This window comes from Hirundo rustica, chromosome 7 (genome assembly GCF_015227805.2).
Source record: "Hirundo rustica isolate bHirRus1 chromosome 7, bHirRus1.pri.v3, whole genome shotgun sequence".
Lineage (NCBI taxonomy): Eukaryota > Metazoa > Chordata > Aves > Passeriformes > Hirundinidae > Hirundo > Hirundo rustica.
The window spans coordinates 28,560,082-28,586,316 of NC_053456.1; the positions used below are offsets into that span (position 1 = coordinate 28,560,082).

General features: G+C 38.6%; 2 protein-coding genes across 12 annotated transcripts in view; both read right to left on the reverse strand.

The window, feature by feature from the left end:
• Positions 1-14,508: 14,508 nt before the first annotated feature.
• On the reverse strand, positions 14,509-18,093 carry LOC120755093 (baculoviral IAP repeat-containing protein 5.1-like). The gene is made up of 4 exons (XM_040069669.2): positions 17,865-18,093; positions 17,105-17,214; positions 16,673-16,787; positions 14,509-15,608 (listed from the first exon to the last, which is right to left on the reverse strand). The coding sequence occupies exons 1-4, from the start codon at positions 18,078-18,080 to the stop codon at positions 15,420-15,422; spliced, it is 630 nt and encodes a 209-aa protein (XP_039925603.1). The 5' UTR covers positions 18,081-18,093; the 3' UTR covers positions 14,509-15,419.
• A 2,862-nt stretch (positions 18,094-20,955) lies between these two features.
• The window catches only part of SLC39A10 (solute carrier family 39 member 10), a 53,642-nt gene continuing 48,362 nt past the window's right edge, over positions 20,956-26,235 (reverse strand). For 9 of the 11 annotated variants that reach the window (XM_040069272.2, XM_040069283.2, XM_040069284.2 and 6 more), the window contains one exon: positions 20,956-24,153. In XM_040069272.2, coding sequence (XP_039925206.1) covers positions 23,995-24,153 — 159 coding nt within the window. In that variant the 3' untranslated portion in view covers positions 20,956-23,994. The remainder of the gene's footprint in view (positions 24,154-26,235) is intronic. The other 2 variants (XM_040069273.2, XM_040069275.2) reach the window with 1 other exon arrangement.

Here is a 26,235-nt window from a genome sequence, read left to right on the forward strand (position 1 = left end):
ATTTGGATAAAATCATGTAATTCAGATATTCAGTGCTACTCAGTTACGAAGTATTTTTTTGGAATGTGCTACGTGCTGTCATTGGCAGGAAAAAAAAATCATCTTTTGTGCAAGAGTGTAAATGGCAGAGCAGAAGTTCAGCAGTGTCAGGTTGATTTTGGCTGAACGAGCAGGCATCAGTTTCCAGGAGGTGGCAGTGTCCTTCCACAAATGCAGTGCCTGAGCTTCAGGGCCTGAAAGGATGCTCTTCTCCAGACTCTACGAACGGGTGTTAGCAGAAACCTAATTTGAGTCTGTTCAGGATGATTTTTTTTTTTTTTTTTTTTTTTTTTTTTTGCATTTATATGACATCGTGTAATAAAATTGCTTTATTGGCTTATTTTTTCATTGCAAATTTGAATAATCATACATTATTCTTTCATTATAAATATCTAATTTAAGCAAAGTATGTTGATGAGGTTTAAATTACTTAGTGGTTTAATTTCCACTTCCCATAAATTTTAAGAACGTCTTGGGTGCAGAAGTTTCTCTCTATCTTCCCAGGGAAGAAAGCAGAAGGAAAAAAACCCGCAAGAAAAATCCAGCCAATGTAAAAAATCCCAGGCTGCAATCTGTGATATATCAAAAGTTGTATTTACAAACCAGATTACTGATGGTTTTAACAGGGTACTCAGACTACTTTTGTACACTTGATTTATGTGCTTTTCTTGATACTTTTTCCCCCTGTAATTGACACTGGCAGTGTCACTGACAGAATAAGTTACACTGATGATTTGAATGACTGGGAATGATGCCATTCCCTTTTTTATTTCATACCTTAGTTGTAAATAGGAAACTATGTTGAAGCATAAATTATTTTTTTCCCTAGCTTTTTCTCCGATGAAAGGAAAATACAAGCAGGAAGAATCCCATTTATAGAACTGGCAGCACTGCTTTGATTTGCTTTACCAGTTGCAATTATTCCATTTGCTGTTGATAAATATCCTAAGAAAGGGAACAAAACCCACTTTTCTCATGACAACGTATAGTTATACAATTGTGCATTAAAAACTGTTCTATAAACCCAATTATGAACTGTGCTGGCATGCTGACAACTTGATTGTCTGTGTGTAGATGAAGTTTCTGCAGTTTGCTGTGGTGTGGTGTGGTGTGAGAGGCAGGAGGCACAAGGTGAATGTGTTTCCTGCACAAAGGAGGGCTGTGATTATTGCAGCTGGGGAGCTGCACCCCATCACGATCGCTTAGATCAGCGCACAGGTCTGGGTTTGTCACCGGATGGGAAGGATTTGTGTAACACGAGCAGGGGATTAAACCAAAGCTGAATGCATATTGTGAATGTGCATCAAACATTCAGAGCTTTTGGGCTGAAACTGAACTTGGAATTCACTATCAAATTCTCCTGACTGGAGGTGAGGAGTTGTGGGTCCAGTCTGCCTTGGCTCCCTGTGAGGAGTTTGTTTCTGAGCCACCTTTTGCACCACAGCGGTGCAGCCTCTCTCTCTCTCCTGCACAGCCGAGGAACCCCGGGGTCAGCTGGCATTTCTGTCACCTCTGTTTGCATCTCACCTCCAGCCATCCCAGCACACTCAGGTTCTGGGGAGCAGTGCAGCCTCTCTCCTGCACAGCCGAGGAACCCCGGGGTCAGCTGGCATTTCTGTCACCTCTGTTTGCATCTCACCTCCGGCCATCCCAGCACCGCTCAGGTTCTGGGGAATGCACACTGGTTTGGGTGGGAGAGGAGATGCCTTGGCAGAACCTGTGTTCCCAGGCTTTGGGAAGGGGAGCAGAGGGTTGGTATTAATCAGTCCCCGTTTCCATGCCAGGACTTTGCCCTGGTAGAACATTTTGTATTGCAATCTGAGGGGTTTGCATCAGTTCACAATGTCCTGGCGTGGAGAGGAACTACAATAAATTCAGTCATGGTTTAAATTCAAGCCCATACTGGAACTAAGTAGAAAAAATTGTTTGGTTTGATTTCTTCATTGTAAATCTGCATAATTTCTTACATTTCAGTGTGACTTTGCTCCCCAACCCCATACTTGGCGAGCAAGATTAAAAATTGTGATGATGGTTAGGCTATAAATGAGTCATAAGGCAAACTGAATGACAGAACCTGACGTTCGGAGAACTGTATTTCTTTAAAGATCTTTTTCATACTTTTTTTTTTTTGCATTTCTATTAACTGAGATAACTTTCATCTTATGCAGTAGCTTTTCTAATAATTTACATTAATTTAATTTGAGAGATTAATTTGGAAAGCCCTAGAAAGAATTTGGAAAGCACTCCATATCTTAATGTATATTTTGTCATCTGTACAGTGTACAAATACAGGAAACACAGTATTCAACAATGTGTCTTGACAAGAGTTATTCAAGCGCTGTTCTGAAAAGAAAGAAAAATACAATTTCTTGTCTTCTTAAGACAAGTAGAACTTTGTTTTGAGAACAAAATTCTTTAACCATGTATTTAGTTAGGAAATGTCTTAGGATCAGGGAATACCTTTAGATCATGTTAGTACTGAAGTGTCAGTGTTGCCTGTGTACAACTTTGCCATATTAATACTTGTGTATGTATTTATATCTTTTATATGGAAAGAAGGATTATTCTTTGCATTGAATTCTGATACTTGATTGCTGGTTAAAATGTGTGACTTTGCTGTTATCATAAAACTACACTTTAAAAAATCCATCAAAATGTTTGAATTGTTCGTGTTGCTTAATTGGCACAAGGCAGTTGGATAGCCAGCGTAAATTGTTGTTGCTCCAGCAGAGTGGTGAGATTTGTGCTCTTTGATCAATTGACCCTGTTTGGAAATTATTTCCAGAAATAATAGTTCATGTTTTGAATAATTTCATACGAGCTGCCTGACTACTTCTCCAGTGAGCTCTGGCTCTGAGCTCCAATGAGCAAGGTCAGTAAATTGTAAAAACCTGACAATGTTTTGAATAAAGCAGAATGTGATACGGAGATTCATTTTTGATTAAGACTTCCTGCAGTGCTGTGTGGTGATTCACTTGAAAAGACAGTAGTATTTTATCTGGAATAATTTATTTTCCAGAACAGAACAGACATGGGCTGACAGCAGTGACAACAGACAAGATGCTGGAAAAACTGAGGAAGTGCAATGAATTTCTGGAAATAATTCTCAAGGGGCTTAATGAATACTTAGAGAAAAAGCATCTGGTTTTTCCCAGATTCTTTTTTAAATCTAATGAGGAACTTGAGGTTTTTTCAAAGACCAAAGACCTTACTTGGCATGGAAGTATTTAATAGGGATCTTGTTAAGTAGTGTAACCTTTGCTATAAGGAGAAGAACGGGGTTTGGGTCAGACTTGACAGCGTGCAGTGAATGCAGTGCAGAGTCAGCAAAACCAAGAACAAAAACAAAAACCAAAACGCTAGTTCAGTCCCAGAGAAACATCCCTACAGTGCAAAGAGCAGCACAAGAAATCTTGTGAGGAAAAAAACTCTTCAAGGTGTTGGCTTTGTTTTTTGTTTTTTTTTTAACCACAGAAAACAATTGTTTTAAGGTTGTACCTGGTTGCTCTACTCAATTTCCTTAATGTTTGCTATTGCTGGGAAGGTATCAATAATAAGTTTGTATGTATTGGAGGTGGATTAGCTGTTGAAGAGAGAATTCTTGTTTATCCTTATGTTACAGAGATTGTAAGTAAAGTTTTACATCTTTAAACTGATCTTCAGTAAATACAGTGGGAAGCATCTTGCAGGGGCTAGTACACAAGAATTATTGCTGAGGATAAACTTTTTTAAAATTAATTTTAAATGGTCTTTTAAGTAAATTGTTCAGATGTTTTTCTTAATTATATATTCTGAGGTAGTGTTGGAAAGAGTAAAATGGAAACAGTAAAAGGACACAGATATTTCCTCTTGCAGGAATTAAGTGACGCATGCTGTTTTTTTTTGTGGATATGTGCCATTGATGTTTTATATTTGGGTTTGTAAAGGAAAAAAAACCATCTCAAACCCCTGTTGAGCTACTGGTGAATGAAGGACATTGTACTGGTAATATAGTGAGAAGGAACTATTTAACACATAAATGTAATATAGTAAAAAAAAAAATAAATACAAGAAAACATAATCACATCTAAGACCAGACCTTGGATTTCTTAGCTTTTAAAAATTTTTGCAGGCACCAGAGGATTTTCTGGGCCAAGATAATAGACAGACTGAGGACATTGTCACCTTTGTGTGTGAGGAAAGCTGTCTAAGCAGAATCAAGTGACTCTAGGAGCACTTGTTGAGCTTGATGCTCATGCTGAGGATGTTCTGGCATCTCTAGTAAGCAAAAAAGGCAAAGATGAGAGTGACTTTGAATGGTTAAGTCAGCTTAGGTGCTACTGGGAGGTGAGTGGTATCTCTCAATCCTATTAAAAGGTAACTTCTGTTCACAGTTTTTCAATTTCTGCTTGCTCGCTCCCACAGGGAATGGTTACACTACAGTGAGAATTTCTGCTGATAAGAGAATACCTGGAACAATCATTTTATGGAATGCTAACTAGAGTGGCCAGTAGCCAGACGTAAACAGTTTTTAATTAAAATTACTTCCTTCATCTCTGCTGAGTCTCAGTGCATTTGCTGTATCTGTAGGGAAGGTTACAGACAGAATCTGTTCACTCAAAGACTGTATTTTGGTTTTGTGATGCTGCAGGACGTAGAATGCTATAGGGATGAGAATTGCAGTTAAAGATTTTAATTGACTTATAATGCACACTTTTTGTTTGTTTGTTTGTTTGTTTAAATGGGTCATAACCATGGAGTTTTATGGTATGTAAGTAAGTGTTAAAAAATAGTTAAGTTTCACTAAAGGGATCAGTCTGTCAGTGTAATTCAACACCAAAAGAGAGGTGAAATTACTGGTGGGATACTTATGCAAAAACCCAATAACACAGATCAATTCATGTAAGATCCCTGATAAGGTGTAGTGCCAGATTTTCAGCTGTGAATTTTTCTAAGCAAGCATGGAAGCAGCGTTCTCTTCAGATAGCCACAAAGGTAACATCCTCTTAGAGTGTTGCACAAAATTGGGGCATTCTTGGAACGTCCTTGGAGGTTTCTGGTAGTCACATCAAGCCCACAGGATATTTCTTGGTACGCATTGCCTTTGATACATGGAAGAAGTGTACTTGTGTTTGATGCTGTTTCTAATTTGGAACATCTGGAGCCGACAGCTGAGCAGGAAATCTGCTCTGGGCACTAAGGTCAATGTGGCCCTTGAAAGATGAATCATGGCAGGCTTCTTATTTGGCATGCCTTTATCTGAGAAGGTAAAAGATTGGAAACTGCGTGCTTGGGGCACCTCTCAGTTTGGGAACAGCTACTAATATTGTAACACCTACTGTTAGAAAATGATTTTAAAAGGTGGACATTAAAGGAGAGCTGCAACTTACACCGGTGTGAGAGAGGAATCATTAATCGAGGCTAATACTCGTCAAATTCTGCTTCTGCTGGTCCTAAGGGTATTTTTAGCTTATTTTCATGCTTGTTTTTGGAGTGATGAACATATCTTCAGTACATGTCACAGCCAATATTCTCCTCAGAAAAATATCTGTATAAAAGAGTGAAGTCCTCAAAACTGGAAAACAGATCCTTGGTTGTGAAAAGCTGTTAATATTTTCTTTTATTTTGTGTACATGGTTGGCTGGATATGTGTGTTTAGTGTTACTTAATACATATTATTGTTTGTGTGCTTCTACTGGCACAAATCTATAATGGATTCTAAAATGTGATCAAATGGGACACAGTTTGGAAGTATAAACCTTCTTTGCTTTCAGTCACTATGTGTTATTCCAGTAAAAAAAAAATAGAAACTGTATAAATTAGTAACAGCACAAAAAAAAAAAATGATTAAGTAAAATCCAGTTGTCTTCAGATAAGTTATAAAACAGAATGTTGCATGAGATACAGAGCTGCTGAGGTTTCCCTTCATATTCATGTTCTTTATTTTTAAAAAAATAAAAAAAGACCCTGGAGTGAAGGGTGTATCTTTCAGAGGTTTAATTTATTTTTTGTCTTTATTTACAGTCACACAAACACTGCACCCAAAAAGCTAAAACTGAATCAAGCTCAAGGGAAGTTAAAAGTTTTTATAGATGGTTTAAGAAAGAAACAAACAAACCTGAGGGGGGTTCAAGATAAATTTGCTGTACTCCAGCAGACACTGGAATCCAAGAAACAAGAGAAAGCTGACCTGGAAAATCAAGTGCGTGATGCAAAAGATGAACTATTGTTCTGCTGATAGCCAGAGATGTTATTTGAAATTTGTTTCTTTATCACATGGTATTTCCCTTTTAACTGCCAATATGTGGAGCAAGCTGTACTTTCAGCTAACAATCTATCTACTGTGGTGGAATGGGCTTAAAGTTAGAAGTACGTTAAGGATCAGAAATAAATGCTTTAAAGTAATAGAAAATGTAGATCTTATTAATTTACCAGCTGATGCCCTCTCCTACATCCTCACTCACATCTGCTTTCTTGTGAGGAGATAAATTTTCAATGATTTTACAAAGAATTCAGGTTCATCTCTTAACTTGCTGGTCAATACATGAAAAGTTTTAAAGTTTATTTCTGCCTTCTGTGCTAATGTAGTTTTGAGACTGCTTTTGGTAAATCCTGTCGCTGATTATATGGGCAAAAACTAGGCAACATTTAGAAGGTGATTTTTCTAAGAGTTATGGTGGGTCATCTTGAGCTTCTTTTAGAAAAACAGAAAAGGAATTTGCAATGGACTCTTAAGTGTTGTCTGTAGTTAAAGTCAGCTCTTTGTGTGTTTCTTGTGCACTCTGGTAGGGTTTGGAAGTACAAGGGAGGGCTAAACTACTCAAGAGTTTGTTCCTGTGGTGTACACCAGCTGCTACGGTTACCAGGAGAGAGAGGATGGTAATTGCAGCAAGAGTGGCATCATCTCCCTCCTATCCTATCTGAAATGTGTCTGTACTAGAGAGTGAAGCATTCTAGAAGAGATGGCTTGAATTCCTGTTAAAGCCTATTTTTCGATGGATTATAAACATGCTGGAAAGATGGCTTAGTTAAAACTGACAACATAAATGCTAATTATGGATTGGTAAGGAGCTTTTTTTGCAGAAAAGAACGTACCTACTTTTATGAGACAGTGAGCTCTTTAAGGGGCTTTCGTTGCTCTTGTAGATAATTTCCTTCCCTGTTAATATTTCCTGTATCTCACACAGAGCTATTTCAAATTGCAAGTTTTATACTGATCTTCTTCCTTTACTTGGATGAAAATGTAACTGAATAGACTTTGGTGTGCTGGTCCTGACAGTAGTTTTTGTTCTTTAAAAATTTCCAATAAATAATAAAGTGTTTTCTTTCTATTTGTTGAAATTACTTAAGAAAAAAAATCTGCATAGGAAAATAATCTGTGAATGTTTTAAATGTTTGTAAAATGTCTCTAATACGATCTTGTAATATAATCAGCAATTTTTTCTATTCTGATGTTGACTTACGCAGCAAAAGACTGCAATAAGCAGAACAATTTAGTGGTGGCCTTGAGGGTGAGAAAACTCACAGTCATGAGAGTGCTTTGGAGCTGGGAATGCAGGACATCAACTTGACTGGAATACCCTTGTTCCATCCATCAGGAGTTGTGTCTTACCTAGCAGCCTTTACATCCAGCTAGAGGCAAGTGGTATGTACAGTGATTTTGTCCCTCTGTTTAGTAATCTAAATGTCATAAATTTTTCTTCTGATATAAATATATTTTAATGGCATTTTAGTAGAAATTATAAGTGGAACTGAAACTGTGTTGTTGTAGGCTTTTGGGTTTTGTTTATAAGACTCCTGTGGAATATTCTTTTTTATTCTGCTGTAGGACACTTTCTACTGTGTAAAACATGGATTCCTTTGGTTAATTTTCTTCTCTAAAGCAACAGTAGTTCCAGAACAGCAGATGCTCAATCACTGCAGATACTGAGTTACTGCTCCATCCATGGAAGCAGCCAAGGCCAGGTTGGATGAGGCCCTGAGCAACCTGGGGCCCGTGGCAGTGGTCTGGAACTGGATGATCTTTAAGGTCCTTTCCAATCCAGGCCATTCTGTGATTCGTGATTTGTGCCTATAACTCTTAGAAAAATAAACAGAAATTCAGAATACAGAAAAATGTTGACATGGCAGATAATTTTTATCTGTAAGAGCTTTTGGGTGTCAAGATTACCCTGCTTGAATGCTTTTGAACACTAATACCTGCCACTGAATTCAGCTGAAGAACTTGATGTCTACTTATTTTGAAAATCAGTCCAGGTTAATGAAAATTGCTAAAAATTAAGAGACGAGAACATCAGTGTCATTTGAAGATAGAATTTATCCCTTATTATTCCTTCAATGCACTTTGGCACTAGAAATACTACAGGTATGAGCATTGATTGTACTTCTGGGAGCAAAACTACTTGTTGAAATTAGATGATGTATGCTGGGATTCTGATTGTATATGTATTTTTCTTCCCAAGTAATTACTGTATTAATAATTCAATCACTCAGGCTAAACAGTCGACAAATGTTAATGAATTCAACACTTGTACAGTTCATCCTCCATTTCACTTTTACACAGCTTTGATCAAAATTCTTTTTGAACTAATGGAAAGATAATTAGCGTTTTAAAACTAAATAATGATAGCTTTTAATTTTGAAAGGTGAGACAGAATCTACCTCAAATTGATGGTACATATTATGCCTACAGTTATGAGTTTATGACTGGATATTAAGACCACAGGAACCATATAAAATGCAACTCAAGCTTTTTGTGACAACAAATTTTTTTAAAAAGCAGAATTAGCGAGCAGTTCAATGATAATTTGCAAACAAATACAGTGCCTCCTTATGTATTCCCATCAATGAAGAATGATTTTATGGATGATGAAAGCTGTGTGTGTTTGGCTGGTATTAGAGAACTATGCTTTAATTATTCAAATAGCAAGTCTGAAGTGGGATATGTTGAAAATAATACGTGACTGAAACTCTGAAGTAGGGAAAGAAATAATGCAAGTTTTAGCTGAGTTTTACCCAAATGCTAAATTCCCATTTTAAAATAAGAACGAGCAAAATTATTACGAGCAAATTACATAAATGTGGTCTGGTCTAGACTGTGCTTAACAGGCAGGTTTCCTGTGTTCAGTTTAGTCTGCATTTGCTGGCCTCAGTTTATGTTGAAAATGTAACCTGGCTCCATCTCCCCTGGGTCTCTCTTTGGGCCCTCAGAAGTGACTGAGCCACGCAGGAATTCGGGAGCTCAGCAATTCTTCCAGTACATTTTTGACCCACTGCTGAACGCTGTTACATGCTGTGAGCTTCTGTTTCTACCCCTGCTGATGCTACTGCCTCATCTGACAGATCTTCAGCTTTCCAATCCCTACTGCTTCTCTAGACCGATGAATTTTCCCTTATCTGTGTTGATCAAATTACTCCAAATCCTTGTAACTTTACAAAGTTCCCATGTGATTGTGGGATCGTGCTGTGCTGGTGGGTTACAAATGTATTTCCTGAATCTCTCCATGCATTTTAGCTGTGGAAGTTTTCTTCCATGGTGGGTCCCTTTCAGATGTTTTCCTAAACCATTCTCAAATGGGGAAGAAAGGAATCCTCCTTCAGCTGGTGATTGGTCACTCCCCAGTGCAGTTTCTGATCCAGAACAGAGAAGGTTACTGCCATTCCTGCTACATTTCTCCACCAAAGCTTCCTCTCCAAAATTTGGGGTTTCTTCCACCATATCCATTTTCATTAGTGTAAAATTCCCTTCATTTTCACTTAAATATACTCGCTTATGCATTTAACTGTATTAAAACTGTTCAGAATTTCATAGGTATATTATTATTTTGACTTAAATATAAAATGAAATGTGATTAAGCTTTCTAGTAAGTAAGAACTCTTATTCTAGATACATTCTTTTAAAGAGGAAAATTGGTTTTTGTAAACAACCTTAACACTCATCTATCTCCTCTTAAATTCATCAAGGATTGGGCTGAGTATGTGCCTGCTATGATTTCATACAGATGTGCTTTTGCTGTAATGACAAAAGGGAATAAATTGCCTTAAGAAGCACTTTGAGATAAACATTTGAAGAGCTTGTATTTCAGTTTTGGAAGTTTGTATTTTTCCCTTCGGTAATGCAAGAAGATGGGCTCTGATGATGGCTCCTTAGGGAGCTATCAAACAAACAAATGAATAAAGAACATGGAAAAAGCCAATAGCTTGCATATAATCAAACTCAGCGACCCTCAGTTTATTCCAACACTGGAGATGTGCATTTGGTTTGGCAATGCTGGAAGGTTCATGACTCATGGAATTGTAAATTACAGAAGGACCTGGAGGGGGCACAATTAGCTAAAAAATGAAAGTAGTGAGTATCCAATGTTCTCATGGTTAAGGAAAATACATTTGTATTTTCCCCTTTGTTTTGAATTAAGTGAGTACTATAGTAATTGAAGCTCTCACACCAAGTTATACTTAATACTATACTAAGATACATCTTAGCACAATAAAATACTCTATTTAATTTATATATTTAATTGCTTTTTGAGAATTGCCTTTTTTGCATATTAGATTAACACTTTCTGAAAAGTAATGCATATTTTCATTTGTCTTTTCAAGAGTATAAATACCAGATTTCTAGGCCAAAATCATTACAAATTCTTATGTACACTGTAGCATCTTCATGGCAAGTAGTCTTGTTTCCTCCAGTGAGAAATAAATTAATGAAATACTTAGGTACAACTCCAGCTATTTTTCCAAGGTTAACTGGACTTCCAAGTGAAGTGATGGATTGTTTATTTACCATTATTTCTTTCTTGATTTTGACAATCTTGTGCTTATGTTGAAAATTGAATTTAGTTAAGACTCAGAATTATTTCTGTGGCATTTAGTTTTTTATTTCCCTTTTTAAAAATTGTGGCCTTAAACTACTGGTCTCAGGCATTGGCAGCAGTAATAATGATAGCATTTTAGTTGCTTTTTTGCAAATTTAGAGTAGATAAAAAATTACAAGTACATTTCTTTGACTCATTTTTCAATCAGCTGAATATACTCCTTATCTTTACCCACTGCTCAATATTTTTAGTGTTTGCACATTGTAAACACACATTATCCACACATTTTACAAAGAACAGGCAATCAGCAATATAACTGCCAACAAAATCCTACTAATTCTGATGTTATGCTGGAGTGCTACTAGAAAATACTGGAGAAGAACTTGGTCCTGTCCTAGAGCCACTTTTATCAAACAGACATTTAATCAGTCAGGAGTATCTGCATTTGCCTTGGAGACTCCACTACTGAGTCTCTTCCTGAATTCTGCTTTTATAGTACAACTAAGCTGGGAAATCCACATTATCATGCTGGAACATCTGTTGAGAATTTTGAAAATAAATGTGCAATGCTGTTTTAATTTTAAAATTATTCCTTGGCTAAAACCTGGGAAGAATTCCTGGCATTTGTTTGTTCCTCCTCCCCTGCCAACATTTTTTTTACACTGCTGGGTGACTGGTATCACCTTGCAAGTGTTGACATCTCTCACGTCTAACACTTCCTTCACCTTGCAATTCTGCCATTCTTTCATCCAGCCAAGAATTTATTTAATTCATTACTTTTATCACCCTTTCCAGTCTGGACCTCCTGATGCTATTTAGTCACCTTTTTTTATAAAACTATTTACAGGCCTTAATGAAATAGTCACCTGATGTGGGAAAGCAACATCAGGCTTTATTATTTATTAGCAGAACTGTTACAGGTATTGCCCGTAGTCATTTTATTAAGAGCTTAATATTTTGGGATCATATTTGAATGTACCTTTGAGGTAACCTTTACCACCAAGGCAGTCTGTGTTCTAGAAATCAAACTCTCTGACTTTAAATCTTACTATTTTACATCTCAAAAGATCCCCTGTATCCCTGTGTGCCTAAATTAGAGTATGCAATAAATAAAATTACCTCGCTTTGATTCTGAACCTTTCTATCAGCAGAAATATGAAGATACAGAACCTGAATCCCAGCTGCCAGTGTGGATTACACCAGTCATCCCCAAAGACTGTTTGGGGTAAGCCCCTTTTGATGGTTTTACCCAGTGAAGGCAGAGGTAGGCAGCCCCACAGAAAATTCTGTGAATTAATAATTCACATAGCCCTGTTTGGCTTGGGCTCCCTTCACTGGTCAGACTCTTTTTACAACAGGCTCTGTGCTGACATTTTTTTAACCATTCTTTTCTCATGCAAACCCTGCTACTTTTGTGACTTGCAAAAAGTTTACATGTTGTCCTAAAGTCATCTTTATGTCAGTATTTTGTGCATAAATTGAATGTACATCCATTTCACTGATAAGGAACCATAACTTTGAAAGGACTTAATGCTAATAATAACCCAGTAATGAATACAGTAGTCACATTAAAAATTATCTATTTCTCGTTAGCTGAATGGAAGAAAACAAAAATAGATTGAAACACAAGACTGAAAAGGAGACACACATCAAGCAACATAGCTTGCTCTCATTCTTGATCTTCTTGATCTAAGAAGCTGTCCACTTTTTAATGATAACAGATCACAATTAGATCTCAGAATGATCACCATGCCTGAAACACAGGAATGATCCTCTGAGTAGCTCTCTGCCAAGGGCTTGGTGACCTAGGTGCCTGGGGACAAGCTAGAGCTTTTCCACGTCTTTGTTTCTACCTTGAAAAAAGAATTTGAAGTAGTTTGTGCAAATTCTCACACTGCACTTCAAACCACCTGAATGGACTTCACCTTGTTTTGGCTGAGGTGTTCACGGTATCAGACAAAAGAATTACCTTTCTTACTCTCACTCTTACTCTGTCTTACTCATATCTGACCATAACCACTTTCATGTTCAGGTAACACTTTTGTAATAAGTTAGCCAAGACTCCATTTTCTTCACACAGGAAAAGCCAATTCTTTATTCACAAAACTTACTTTACAGTTTTCACAGACCTCCTGTGCAACACCTATTGGCTGGTAGTTTTCTCACTACTTCAGTTTTTGTCAGGTGATCTGTGTGTACATGCTAAGATTCAGGTTGTTTACATTTTTCCTTTATGGGTTCTCATGGAACACATCTTACTGTTTACATAGATGCAGTTATTTTTCAACCCAAGAATTGGTTGTTATGTTAACGAACCTCTCACACCAAGATTGTTTTCACATGGGAACTGGCAAATTGCTTATCTACACTGAGAAGAGATGACAGGCTAACAATTTAATACAGCAGGCCTGATTTTATGAGGCTTTTCTTTTAAAATTCTTCTACCTGTCACAACACTTTCTAATTAAAGAAATAGCCTAAAGTATGCAGAGAAAGAATGGATTTTGGTTAGAAATGCTCATAAAAGAGTAAAATGAGAGACATTAAAGGAACGAACCAATTCTTGACTCTTCACTTGACCAGATTGCAGAAAATGGTCAAATAATGAAAATAAGGCCTTCTTTGGGCATTTGGGCATTAAAAAAAAAACAAAAAACCACCATATATATATATATATATATATATATAAAAAAAGATACAGCAAGTTGAGGACTTTAGTTCTTTAGGAAATGGGCACTTGGAAAATGAACAGAGAAATGATGACATTGGAAAAAGAGACTGAGAGGGGATTACTTCATTATGGATACTGGGATTATAGCCTTTTTAGTCTATAGTTAAAATAAGTGAAAGGTGCTGACTTTCAGCAGTAAAGACCCAAGAGGTGTGGGACAGCTATGTGTGCATTCACACAGCCAAATTGGAGTAAAGAGAAAGATAAAAGTAAAGATAAAAGGAGATCTATAGACTCACTATCATCTGTTAGCTGCTAAAGACTCCCAAACACTAACACCAAAGCTGAGGGCAAATTTGCATGGCAGATCTAAAGGAATGGCATTACCTGTCACTGTCCTGATGCAGAGAGGGGCTGTACCTTTCACTTGTCAGGTGGAAGCACTTTTTATCACCGCTGTAGCTCTAATAGTCCCACTTTCATGTGAATATTCACAAATACTATGTTGTCAGGCTAAGACAAAGTTAACATCCCAGACACCAACTGCTGCCCCACTCTGGAAGCTGCAATAACACAGTAACAGCTGGGCTGGTCATAGGCCATTTAGAAGCCAAGCTCCCTGCTGCTTTTCTTGAGTTTAATTTTGTCATTCTTGTTTTTCTGCCATCACTTTCTGCATTCAGCTGCAGCCTAACTCAGTTACCTAGTAATGCTGTAGTGTGATTGTTATTGATGACATGGTTTCAGTGTAATGTGAGAGACTGGCCCTAGAACAGAGTTCTACAAAGAGGGAGCTAAAATCCATGCTTGTTTTCCCCCCACATACTTTTTTCACTATCTAGAGAAGAAGTTGAACTTTAAAATTACTCTAAATCTTTCAAAGATGGTAATCCTGTGCTATACAAGATGCTTCTTAGAGTTACATATGTTTAAAGTTTTAAGAAAGCTTTAAGCATGTCAACCTCATTCCTGTAACTTAAGAAAAAAATACTTCATGGATTGATGTGCCAAGTTAAGGGATCATTTATTCTCAAGATAGGGAATTCATAAATGTTTTTAAGAATATTGAAATACATATTTTTAGAATCCCGAGCATGAGGATTTTCCTGCAGAGTGGAAAGACAAGTCAGGGTATTGTACAAAACTCTCACCTTACTGAGAAAGGTTTGTCTGCATCTTAAAAATCAGAAATATTTGCAAGCATGCATTTTTATTCTACAACAGTAGTGTCTCATAAACAAAAATGGGAATTAATAAGATTTTAAGAGAACTCTGGTGAGTTTGAAATTGTAATGAAGAACTTGTAAAAACAGAATAGTAGGGCTTTAGCTTTTGTTGGTTCAGTTGCACACCAAAATCCCTAGCGCTCTTCCTTGAGACTGTCTCACACACCTTGTGTCTACCCTTATTCAGTACACCTGCTGGTTTTGCTGGATGTCATTATCTGTGTCAATTTTGTCTGATCTAGAAAGACAACAGCAGGAGTGCAGTTAATGCAGGTGCTTAAAGCAGTTGCTGCACACACACAGATCCATTTAGTTTGCTGGAACGTGTTTTAAAGCAGAACTGTTCTGATTTGAGTTGGCCTAGGTACAAGGTTTTAACAGATCACAGGAAGTAGTTATTAATCTTTATTAAAAAAAAAAAAGTCAGTTTGCTAAAAAAACAGAATAAGAGTATTTCCTTAGACATTTTTCATACACTGGCAGGGTAGTGGGACTATTCTCATTTCCCCACCCAGCCACACCAAGAAAGCACATCATGAAAGAGGCCCCACCTGCCTGTACTCACTTCCTCGGATCCAGAGAGGCTGAGAGCAATTCTGCACACACACCTCCTCACACACACTTAGATTAGCACACAGATTAAGAGAGGGATGTTTGCACCAAATTAGGAGACACTTTTAGAGTCAGAGTTCACAGTTCACTTGTCCTGGGCTCCTTCTGCCCAGCAGCTGAGCCTCCTGGCTCCTGGGCTGCTGCCTCATCCCCGAGAGGCAGCGGTGCCAGGAGCTGGGGTCTGGAGCCAAAGTAATCCACAAGCCTCTGCCTCGTTGCTGCGACTTCTTCTTGAAAAGAGTTTATTGTGCTCCTCCCAACCTTGCACTTGAATCAAAGCAAGAGATTGAGCCTTTCAACGGAGCAGTTTAACTGCATCGTTCAGCCAAACCCCGATCCCCCCTCCTCAGGCTGCATTTGGGTATCAATGCTTCACGATAGCAATCGTACCCTGGTCAGCCATGTGCAAAGCCCTCCCAGCTATTGGTGCTCCTTGGGGCTAAGTGTCCCCACATGAAGCTTTTATGTACTGTACTTAGAAATGAAGTCATATTATGGCCAAGACCCCTTTTGTACCCTGAAACATTGCTCTAAAACATTCACAGTTCAAGTTAGGTAACACCACCCTCTGACTCTTGGTCCACCTCCTAAGATACCACTGTGCCACATGATCCTACGTTTTTGTACTTTAATCTGTTGCACAGTGGCCTTAAATGCTTAACCTTGGCAGCCACCAGGTATATATTTAATACAGAACCTTAGCAGCAGGGAAAAGATCTTATTTGTGCAAACCCACCAACAAATAATATGCACAGCCTTTTACTGTGCCTCTTCAGGGAACTTGGTTCACTTGATTCTTCCTTATCCACAGCATTAGGGCTCACATATCAGCTGATCTTGATCAACTGAGCAGCTCAGCTGTGTGCTTTTGCACATGCCAACACTATGGCATGAAACCCCAGAAGCAGGGAGGAGTAAAGTATTTGAAATGGGCTTTAAAATTTAACTAGGCAGATTTATATGTAAAACTGGACAAGTAAAGCAGTGATCTGGTCAAATTTTGTCTTTTCACATACGTTGTTCATTCCTCTGGAAAATGATAGAGCTACTCATTGTTGAGTTTTCTGCTTTGATTATTGCACCCTTTTTTTTTTTTTTTAAATGAGTTGTTGGAAAAACACTTCAAAAGGAAACACATTTGCATTCCAACACCAGACAAACTACACTGAGGAGTGCTTAGGTGCAGATTTCTTGGCCAATAATGCACATAAATCATTACTTCAGAATAAGCCATGTTCTAGCCTTAGACAATCATTCCTGGTTGATGCTTGGGAGAGGAATTCTTGTTTACATTCTAGCTTTGAACTTCAGATGACGTGGTTAACACTTACAATGAAGGTCCTCAGCCGTGTCATCTCCAGCATGTAGTACTCCTCCATTGTCAGCTCATCAAAGTGCTTGGGAAGGGATAAAAAGTCACAGGTGTAGCGTTTGGTGTGTTCCTCCCTGCAATATAATCCCAGAATAAGAACAGATGTTAAACCCATGGAAGTTTCATTTTGGGAGATGAAGAGATCTGTACAGGCAGGTCTCTTCAGTACTTGTTCTGTCTATCAGCATAAATGGTATCATACAGAAAAGATGAAATAGATTTTAGTGCATCCCAGATAAACCTGGTTGAACAATTTTACGGTTATCGGGCAAGATCAGCTTCCAGTTTTGTGAACTGTTATGGTGGAAACTGACAGGGACATTAACTCATTGAAAGATTACTAAAGAAATCTGGAGGGATACTTCAAGAGCATTGTTACATCTGTGCTTACCATGGGTCATCATTTGGTTCCCAGCCCGTCAGTTCTAACAAGCAGAAGAAACATTTTGCCACATCTGGTTCATTTGCACTTGGACAGTGGATGAAGCCAGCCTTTGCCATCTGCAGGGGACAGGTCAGAAGTTTAGAGCCTTATCCCACACACTGCTCCTGTTTCCTGCCCCTTTAGAATCATGCCCAGTCAGGACACCAAAAACTAAGTTTGTTTCAGTAACTAAACATCCTCTCAGGTAACTCTTGCGTTGTGACTCATCTGAGATTCAGGCTGGCAGTGTCATGTGTGTGCCGAAGTGGAAGTCAGGTGGATTTTTAATTTAAATAATGTCCATTTCTGAATTTGAAGTAGTGATCATTCCACTACTTTATCCTTCCTGTTGGACCCACACTTGTTTAAAGTAGGCTGCTTTGTCATGAATAGAAATTTGCAATTAGAAAGATTACATAATACAAGAAATCAAATTTTAAATGACAGGAACAAAAAAAAAAAAAAAAAAAAAAAAAGGAGGGGGGAGGGACAAGAACAGTAACTATTAGAATCTGTAGGCAGACTAGTGGACTGAACACAGAAAAACCAGTCAATCCCACTACGATATTTCTGAGCAGGGAACAGAGGAAATCTGAATATTTAACTTTTCATCTTCAGGCTTAGCATGCTCCTCTTAAACCTGAATATACTTAACAATGACTTCACATTCAGGCACAGCATATATAAATTAAGGCAGAGGCAAAACAACCACTTTCTTTAGACTTACATTCTCTGGAGTGCACTTGCAGTTCTCCTGGAAGGGCCACTTGGAGAAGGTTTTTAAACGGGCCTCATATTCATACATCTCCTTAAAGTCAGTTAAGAGCTTGGAAGCTGAGCTGAGCTCTTGCAGGAGCACCTCCATCACGAAGCCTGCAGGCAGTGAGAGGCAGAGCCTCCCTCCTGCTCTCACATTTAAGGCCTTTGCTAATTGGTGACACATTGCACCCGGAGAGCAGGGGAGGGCCTTAAGGAGCTCAGTCCCTTCCTAACACAGGTGAGCTTATGGGCAGGACAGCCAAGGGAAATGAAGCTAAAGGAATTTCTTCTCCTAATGTCACAGTCTGTTCGGGTATTCTGAAAGCAGCTGGGGTCCAGCTGAGGAGCTCTGGCAGAGGGCATTTCCTTCCCTGTTTGCAGAGGTGGGTGTTTTCCACAGAAGCCTCTCAGGAATTTGCCAGCAATGCATGGCACTTCCTCGTGGTCCAGCTTCCTAAGCAGCCCAGCGTGGCTGAAGTCTGTATGTGATTAACAGGCAAGTGATTCAAGCAACTTCACAGAGGTGTTTCTTTCCTGAAGGAGAAGTGAGGGGGGTGTCCTCCTATTGCATGACCAAAGGTTCTGAACAAATTACAAATATAGCTGGGAGGGAACCTTTTTTTTGTCCTGAAAGATAACGATTTGTATGTAGTAAAATTTCTTGGTACTTTTTTGGACTGTTTTGCTTTATCCCACTTCTCAGTGCATTACCCACTCTTGCCTTCCTGCAATTTGTTTTCTGTTATCACTCATAATTTTTTCTTTTTTATGCACCTAAGAGGAGTCCAGCTTTTCCCAACCTCAAGAATTTAAGTAAGTTTAATTTTCTAAAAATATAAGATAAATTAGCAACAAAAATGAGTACCGCTACGGCCTTGTGATAGCGTACGTTTATTTTAGAAAGATGCCAAACAAGTAGAGATAATTTTGGAAAAGTTTTCCATAAACTTGTATCCAGGGAGTTTCAGCTGCATTACTACGGAAATTTTTGGCGTTATTATTCTTCAAAAGCAGCAATGGCTGGGTGACTTGAGGGATGATTATTAAAAAGTATTTGAAGGGCTGGAGATGAAATGGTTCAAGCATGAACTAGCAGAAGTAATTAACAGCTTTTAAACTTTCCAGTGAGAATTCTGGCTGCCTTCCAAGTGATACTGATAGGGCTGCCCAGGGAAGTGCTGGGCTGCTGCTCAGATCAGTATCCTCTTTTCCTGCAGGAGCTGCCAGCTGACGCTCCTCACTGTGACTGGGGAATACAATTATGGTGCCAGAGGCACTGACGACTGGGATTGGCTCTCTAAGTGTTCTGAAGATGTTATTTTCCTCGGAAATCACTGCAAATGTCAATTACATACTTGATCCAAGTGGTGTTTATTTTGCCTCTCCTGAAGATATAAGTTTCTCAGAACAATAAAATTACCAACAGCTTTTTTATTATTATTATTTTTAATAGCTAGATGTATCTTTAGTGAAATTGATGTGTCTCAGTGTTGACTCAGTCACTGTTTGCTTTGGTGGCTTAATCTCACCCTCTATCAGGCCTTGTTTCAGTGACTTCTAAGAAAGGGATGTTATATAAACACCACCCAATTACTGTCATCTAAATTGACTCTGCTCTGTGTGAGTCAGCACTCAGGGGACACTAAGTGAGAAACAGCCTAGTGAAGTTAAAAACATTTTAAAATAGGCATAAGGAAAACAGTCATTATATCTACTGGAGGCAGAAAGGCCACAATAATCAGTTTAATTTATCACACAGGAGTTGTGTCAGTCATCAGCAAAACACCTTCAGGCACTTGGCAGGCAGTGGGGCTACAGCCCCTTACACTTAGTATTGCATTTTAACAGAATTTTTGTCAGCTCCCCAAATTTTTCAGAAATTCTATCTTTATATCTTTTATATCTTAGTTTACACACTTAGTTTACATCACTCTAGGACAGCCTGGAGTGCTTTTGAAGTACAGCTTGTGGCCTCTTGTGGGGTGGTTGGCTGCTTCTGCATCTTCTTTTCAGTCTAGAGGTAATTTTTCCCCACCTCTTTTCAGTGCCAAAGCTATACTGAGTATACAAAGACAATTCCACAGAATCCTTTCACAGAGATCTTTGGAATGACTGAAAATGCTGCTATTACCAAGGATCAGCCAGGAACACAAACTGCTATTTGACAACATTCTTACACAGGTATGCAAAGCCACACACCACCTTACACAAACCTACTGTATGTACATCCATCTTAGTATGTTCACATTCCGAGTTTTTACTGTACCTTATTGTGGTCTACCTCCATTCTGGTGAAATTACTTTTCCACTTAAGAATATTTTAAGGGTTTTTTGCATTTGTATTTTTTTCTGTCTTCCTGAGCAAACATTTTGTGACTGTACAGTCAATTAATGTTACCTCCTACTTCTTCCAGCTTTCAACAATTTTCAATTCCTTGGCCAGTTCTAGTCCAGTTTGTAAGCCAGGTACAGTCTAGTGCTACCATGGTTCAGGAGAAAGAGACAAAGACATGCATGTAGGCAATTGGATTTTGTTAGCTCTAAGCTAGTAACTTTTACTGCAGTAACAGAGGGAATCCTGCTGCTCTACAGGAAGGCACTTGCAGCAATTCTTGCCACAGAACGTGAAACAAGAGTAGTGAGGAGGGTTTACTGTTAGTAAAACTCAGAAGTGCTCTGGGCACACCATGTTCCTGAAGAATGGGAGTGAGAATTTCCCAGGATGGGCAGCTTTCTCCAGAAGAGGCTATGGACCTTTTCCCTGAGCAACCCAATGACTACAGGATCAGCCAGGAGATCACAGTAACTTTCCATGGAATCCCCCAATCCCCAATTCTTGCTTGCAGTATTGCTCCTACCTGATCTAGAAGTTTGTAACATCTGTTGGACAGAGCATTTATGTTGGTTTTTAATTGTTTAAGCAACCCTGTTAAGCAAAGTATTTTGATACCTTCCTTTTCAGAATTTCTTTGAGGGGCTTGTAGTGATGTCTGCTGAACTGAAAGGAATACTAAAACATAAAAGTAATCAAACCTTAAAAAACTCAACAAAAAATCTGCTCCTTGAATAATTTTTTTTTATTTTCTGAAGGCTCCTTATGTATAAGGAACATACATAAAATGAACACAACACTTGACAATGAACAAAACAGCATTTGATAATTTCCAGCTTTATAAAATTTTTAAAAAATGATTTAGTTATAACAAAAAAAAAAAAAAAAAAAAAGCTCAGCAAGTTATCTTATTGGACCATTATCACATTTTAAACCATAGACTCAGTTGTTAATGGGGAGAGGAAAGAAAAAAAAAAACAACCCAATAAAAAAAATAATCACACCGCATCTAGCAACTACAACATTTTCTAAGCATAATCACAGCGGATTGAGTGCAATGTGATTTACATCAGAATTCACATGGGATGTCACACAGTGACAGCATTGTAATATACAAGTAACATTTACGCCCTCCAACAAATACAAGTTAAATGAGACTCTGGATTCAAGCAAAATGGAATGTTGAAGCCAAATAGAAATGTAGTGGAATTCAGATTGTCTGTAACGTGACTCAAAAGTGTACATTAGAATCATCTGGAATTCAATACTGGTGGAAACATAGAGAAGTCACAGCTGTTACACTGCTCTGTCACATCTGCAATAAATACTAGAAAATAAAAGTAAACAATCTATATTCCGTGAAAAATACAGTACCTACCTTCAACGACCACGTTTTTCCCTTGTCTGAAGATGGTCTTGGAAGGAAGTTAACTATTCTCCTACAGAGGCAGTGTATTGAGCTATAACCACATTCCAACTAATACAACATTAAATATACTACTGGAAATACAGAAATCTTCATTTGAAAAGAATTAAGAGAAATAAACCTTAAAAAATGATTTGACAAAAACATCAATTCAGCTGCATAATGACCCCCTTATATTTCAGAATTAACAGAAAAGAAAAAACTTAAGTCAGTCAGTTTAATACAAAAGAAACAGGTTGTTTAAACATAGATCTTCGAAAGGTATCCAGGAAGTTTTGTCTCATTGACCCAACATGGGCACTATGCAAAAATGTCAGGAGTTTTACACACTGCAGAAATTCAGCAATCTGAAGCTAACAACCGTGAGTTTGCTAATTAGGGTTCTAGAGTAAACACGTTTAAAGAGGAAAAAATAAAACCTGAGTTCAGAGCATCAAATGGCTGCGTGCCTGAACTCTGGGCTTTTGGCTTCTTCACTGAAGAAACTGCACCCTTCTTTGAAATGGACCCTTAATACTGTTTCCTGATACTGCATTAGGAACAAATACTGGCAACCAACCGATACCTTTAAAATACACGAGCTGCTCTCAGTAAAAGCTAAACTGACCAATGAAGCTTCCGACGTAAAGGGCCACAGGAAACACAGGAACTTGAAATGGAATGCAGATACCCACTGGCTCTCCTTAAAGGCGTTAGGATTAGTGTTTTTAGCAGCTACACTGGCACCAAGCAGACCGGAACTGGAAAACTTACGGCACATAGTCAAAGTACAGCTTTTACCTGGCATACACAGAAGAGAGACAAACTGGATGTTTTTTTTTAAAAAAAGCTACTACCATGCTTAGGACTGGTACTACAGAATCAACTTGCACTCCCCACAAACTCACCACTTATTTTTTTAAGGAGATGGGTACAAGAAGAACTACCTCATGTCTGGCAATAAATGCCTGTCAGCACAATCTGATCTAGGACAGCTGGTCCCAGCAAGTTAAGGCCCAAATTTTCAGTCTATTCTTCTAAATGACACATACCATGGTTCTACCACATCTGCTTTTTAATAATCTAATTTAAATACCAAAATTGTAAAAAAATATCATAGAAATGAACTCCTTTATACTGGAAGTAGAAATCTTCTTACATATTCTTTACTGCCAGAAATGGCTGGTGTCACAATGTCTGATATCAAGGCATTGTAGAACAGATTTGATGCGCTGTTACAGTATCATAAATACCCTACCAGTACAACATACACAGAGCATAATTTAACCCTTGTGTCCAGCTCCAGGAACTAGCATCTTGCACCTTGGTTTAACACGAAGAGAAGAAAACAGTCCAAAATAATCGATTAAAAAATGGAGCAATTCCTGCATGGATTCTCTTGTTAAAAGTGTTTGCACAAATTCACAGCCACAATTCTTCAGTAGTTTATGCTGCAAGTGGCACACAATACATGTTTAGCGTCTGTAAGAAAGAACCAGAAACAGCTCAATAACTCCAAGGTCAGGGATTTCCCCAAGCTAACACTAATTCTACTGCATTTTTTGTATATATCAAGGAACAAACACTGAATAAATCTCAGCTGGGGGAAAACATCATCAAACTGACCCTCGAGAGAAGTTACCCTTTGCAGAGTACATGGCAACAGCCTGCCTTCTTTGCAACGATGGAGTGCAGCTTAACACAGCTTGTAAGAATTTAAACAGTGTTTAGCCTTGGGGTTTCTTTTTAAAAATTTAAGCCAGCACAGTGGTTTCCAGTCATGTCCTGCTGTAAGACTGAATACTCAAGTCACCACTATGCAGAAAAATCAGCACAGGATTAATATATATATATACAGAGGTGCACACACACACCTGTATGTGTGCATGTCTGTCTATATCTCTAGATATCTATACATACATGGAGACAGCTATGCACTACTCAAGATTCATGTGGCACTAGAAGTTTCCTTGGGTTCCTTGCAGAGGAAGGTTTCAGCTGTAACATCTGGGTTCTGTCCAAGTGCACTAATGGAATGGTATTTTCCCAAATGAGATCACCTTTCCCTGTACTTTTTCTTTCTTAAGCAGGCAGCGCTCCTGATACAGCACCCTGACCTTGGCCATTATTTCTCAGATTTCGGGTTTCCTAAACGTCGCTCACTCGAGTTCAGAACTTGGGGAAGCTCATCTGATGGGGTTAGAGAAAAGCAGAAGCTACTCTAGGCAGAAAGGAATCTCCTGTCCTTGTGTAAGCAGTGCAAGCACCACGTGTCCTCTGAGCAGCGTGCACACAGCCACACAGTGCAGACTCAAAGCCAGACAGCAACAGATCGGAACCACAGTGATTACCAGCATCGGGTCAAAACTGGATGTCAAGCACAATTTTGTCTTCATAGAGGGCAATCACCAGCATGATGGCAAACCCAAGAAGCAGGCCTAGATTCTGAAGAATGAACTGCCCCACAGGACAGTAACCATGCTCTTCATTATCCCCATCTCCATGAAGCATTTCTGGAAGCTAAAAGATACAAAACAATTACGAAGTTATTTCACCTCTATTCCATTTATACAGGGACGAGTTTACAAGATGATATTGACAAGGATAAACACTGCATGGTTCAGATACAAAACCAATACACTAAGACACGACTTGAACTCTACCAAACAACTACATTCAATAAAAACATGATCACCCAATGTATTTACAAAACAAACTAAAAATGCCTTTCCTTGAACTTTCACAGGATCATCCATGTAACTGAACATTAAGGTCCTCAAGACAGGGTGCAGCCCAATATTGAGTTCTGCTCTTTTAATTTTAAAAGAATTCAAGCCATGCTCAAATAAACATATGACTGATTAACTTAGCCATTCATTTGTCATGTGAGACGCTTACACATATTCACACACACATCCCTTTTAAATAATGGGAACCACAGCTACAAGTAATCCATGAGAAATGTTATGGGCAGATAAAAGAACTTAAAGTTCTGGACATTCTCAGCTTTGAGGGGAAAAGTCAGAGTACTGACAAAATCAACTAAAAGTAGTGCTATTGGAAATGTAAAAATAAAATTTAGTGTTTTACAAAACCATCCACATAGAACAGAAATAAAATATTTACAAGGAAATTAATTCAAGCAGGAGGTAAATATTAAGATCTGGTTACTGAGAGATGCCTCTGCCTGAATTAAGGTGCAAATGAGACCATACTCTAAAGGCAAGAGTCAGGATTTTATTCAACAGCAAATATGAGGCAGAGAGAAAGAGAGAGGAGGGAGAGGAGAAAGAAAGAGAGTGAGAGAGAAAGACGAAGCAGAAGACAGTCCCCACCGATGGATCCAGCCGGTGTCCCCCTGGTCCTCCTCACCCTGGCATCCCCAGGGTGCGTGTCCTGAGGTCACTGCAAACTTCTCACCATTTACAATTCTAGCAGAAAAAGGCTCGATGCTCACTGGCTCCGCAGTTCTCTTATTCTACCGGTTAAATGACTCCCTCACTTCCAATGCTAATTAGTCCCATCCTGGTCTCCCTCTGAGCGGTGCCTCTGGTCTGAGTGCTGGCCTGTAGGGCCTCTCCCTGCTGGGCCCAGCCAGAGCTCATTTTCAGCAGAGCTGCTTTGCCTTGGGGGTACATTCTTCTCCCCAGCTTTGTTTGAGTCTGCTTAGGTCTGAGATAACTGGACAATAGTCCCACCTTAACCTTATCTTAAGTCAGGACTGTACTCCGTGGGGTGGGGTTGCATGGTGGCAGAGGAGCAGTTGCTTCTTTGCGCAGTTTGCTACAGTGGGGAAAGTTCTTTGCTGATTTAACAGTGTCTGAGGCAACTTGTGATCTTTAAATCTGTTACAGTAATTCCTTCAAGGAAGGAATTCTTACAGGAATTCCTTCAAGACTCACTTAGTATGATACATGATGATACAACAGAAATGGAAACAATTGTTCTTCATTAGATCAACTAGGACAGTTTTGGTTATTCCAAGAACTTGAATACTGCCCAACAGACAATGACATCAAAGCTGCTAAAACCCCAAATATATTACCCATCTTGTCTTGCATTACTGTATTTCTAAAAGATACATAAACCTGATAATTAATTGATGCAATGAGTATTTAAAAATCATAAAAAAACCCCAACCCCCCCCCCCCCCCCCCCCCCAATACCTCAAAAAACAAAATCCCAAAAGCTCCCCCAGTTGGTGTGAAAAATGTTTAAATGGTTACCACATATACACTAGACCGGGCAGCTCAACAGCAAGCACTATTCCATATTAAAGAGTGCTGTTAAGTCATTAAGAATAAAGGGCTTCACCTCAGCATTACTGTACTGGGCTTTAACACTCTGGATATTTACTATGACAGCATGTCTAAAGATGACTAAACTTTTTGCTTTATTGGCTACTGATGTCACCAGTTGTAGGGACCATATGAGGAATGGTCCTGTCAATTAAAAAACCCTGCCCTCTCAAAGCTGAAAACTTATGATGTCGGTACTGGAGATAAAAGGAACTAAAACTGCAAGAGATCAATTTGTTTCCCAGTAAGATGAAATGATTCAAAAATTCAATATACTCATTCAAACCAAAACAGGAGTGTCAAG